The 2,360-nt window shown below is 42.5% G+C and overlaps 1 protein-coding gene across 1 annotated transcript; it reads left to right on the forward strand.

Annotated features, from left to right (window-relative positions):
* The first annotated feature begins 219 nt into the window (after positions 1-219).
* LOC137986412 (uncharacterized) lies at positions 220-1,212 on the forward strand. The gene has a single exon (XM_068833516.1). It carries the CDS (start codon positions 220-222, stop codon positions 1,210-1,212), a length of 993 nt encoding a protein of 330 aa, XP_068689617.1.
* The last annotated feature ends 1,148 nt before the right edge of the window (positions 1,213-2,360 follow it).

Raw genomic sequence — 2,360 nt, forward strand, 5'->3', positions numbered from 1 at the left:
GTCGTCTCTTTGTTTACGTCAATTCCGGTAGATGTAGCTGTTAATGTTGCTCACAACCGCCTGGTTAATGACGAAAATCTACCAGAAAGGACGGCCCTATCGGTTACTGACGTTATTAAATTACTTGATTTCCGCTTGTCAACCACCAACTTTCAATACGGCCACGAACATTATCAGCAGATCCATGGGACAGCTATGGGTTCACCCGTTTCCGCCGTAATGGCAAATATGGTCATGGAAGACCTTGAAGAAAGAGCACTAACTACTCTCACCAATCAACCTCTGTTTTGGAAAAGATTCGTGGACGACGTGAGTACAACCACGAAATTTGATAGTACTCAGACTTTTCTCGAACATCTGAATTCAATTGAACCCTGCATTAAGTTCACGGTTGAACGCGAAAAGGAGGGAAAAATTGCCTTCCTTGACACTATGGTTCACCACCAGGAAGACGGAAGATTAACTACCACTGTTTACCGGAAACCTACTCACACTGATCGCTATCTGTCTTTTTCATCGCACCATCCTAGTATGCACAAGCGAGCTGTGGTTAAATCTTTGATGGATCGGGCCGAAAGAATCCCCACAACAAAATCTGATCGAAGTAAGGAAAAGCAACGAGTAATATCGACATTACAGTCCAATGGATACCCCAAGCGCTTTATTTTGGATGCCAGCAAGCCTAAACCACCGCCGAAGGACACAATCAACGCTGCAGAATCCGGGCGGGGCTATAGCACAATTCCATACGTCAGCGGGACCTCTGAGCCAATAAAGAGAGTTTTGGAAAACCACGGCATCAAAGTGGCATTCAAACCCTATCAAACAATGAGCCAGATGTTTCCCAAACCGAAAGACCAAATAGACAAAGAAGAAACTCGTGGCCCTGTTTACGACATTCCTTGCGCTGATTGTAGCAAGAGCTACGTCGGCGAAACTCAAAGAAAATTCTCAACAAGAAAAGGCGAGCACCAGAAGGCTGTGGCACGGAGACAATGCAAAAAATCAGCACTTGCAGACCACGTGACAAATACCAATCACGATATCGCATGGGATGAGGCCACAATTCTCAGGACTAATAGTAATTGGCACCAAAGGAAGATTTTGGAAGCTTGGGAGATTAATTGCGCGAGAGACCCTCTCAACCGAGATGACGGGGCGTTACTCCCCAAGGAGTATTTGCACTTGACCCTTGCAAACAAGAAAAAATGACACTTATCTCGAATTTTTAATCAGCGTCTTGCTTATATTTGTGCTTTTGTGTGGTTTTTTCTTTCACTTCCCCTGAAGAAGGTCCGTGTTTGTGACCGAAACGTTGGGAACATTTTTTATTGTAATATATCATCTTTTAAACCACCAGTGTAACCTAGTTTGTATTTTTTCAAATATTTTTTTAAAAGTAAATGTTGTTGTTGTTGTTGTTGTTGGTTATTCAAACGAAAACTTACACTTGCCACGTATCAGCATTGCCCAGATTGATTTCTGAATAAACTGTGTCAAAAATAACAGACAAACTGATTTTTAATCTCGTACCCAGATCTCCCACGGTCATACGGAAGGGAGATCTGGTAAAGTTCGATTTCGAGCATGCTCAGTGCTAGCGAGGCCCGAAATACGGGTTTTCTATCACTGCGCATGTTCGTACTCTCTGTTGTGATTTTGGGTGATTTTGTGGAATAAACATGGATTTCGTGAAAAGTGTAGTTAACCAAACTGTAAATTGAAAGCGAAAATGTTAAAGAGTGCTTAGACCTAATCACTGCAACGAGCGCTATTTTCTTGACACGATCTCGTGAAAAATGTAGTTAATCTAACCGTAAAATTCAAAAATTGATCACTACTTAATTCGCGAGTCACGCTTTAAGAACGAGAAATACTGTTTTGAATAAATTACATACTTCAACTTGAATTTATTAGTTGATGCGTACCGCGTAGTCAGCTACGCAGAACTTTATTCGAGTGGCAGGGCACGTGGGGTTTTGCGCATGTCTCGAACCGAGTAAGACGTGCTTTGCCGAGCTCCGTTCCTGAATACAGTTTCTTTGCCAATATGGGTAAAAATTTGCGTTCCAAGAAAGCTTCAGAAGGAGCGACAGAAACAAGAGAAGAAGGGAACGAAAGTATTCAGGAATTTTGAATTTTAGTGGCAAATTTGACTGCCAAAATGGATGAGCTTACTGCTGCGAGCAAGAGCCGCCACGTGGATATTGTGAACAGGTTGCAGCGGTTGGAAGAAAACTCGACTATTCTACGCAGTGACATAACAGAACTGAAGACGTCAGTGGAATTTGCAAATTCTGAAGTGCAAGACGTTAAAACCAGTTTAGCAGCCAAAGCAGATCAAAGCCTTGTCGACGAGT

This window comes from Montipora foliosa, unplaced genomic scaffold (assembly GCF_036669935.1).
Source record: "Montipora foliosa isolate CH-2021 unplaced genomic scaffold, ASM3666993v2 scaffold_199, whole genome shotgun sequence".
Taxonomy (NCBI): domain Eukaryota; kingdom Metazoa; phylum Cnidaria; class Anthozoa; order Scleractinia; family Acroporidae; genus Montipora; species Montipora foliosa.

What these genes read in the sequence shown, in the direction of transcription:
- LOC137986412 (XM_068833516.1), top strand. Translation starts at nt 220, where the DNA reads ATGGCAAATATGGTCATGGAAGACCTTGAAGAAAGAGCACTAACTACT.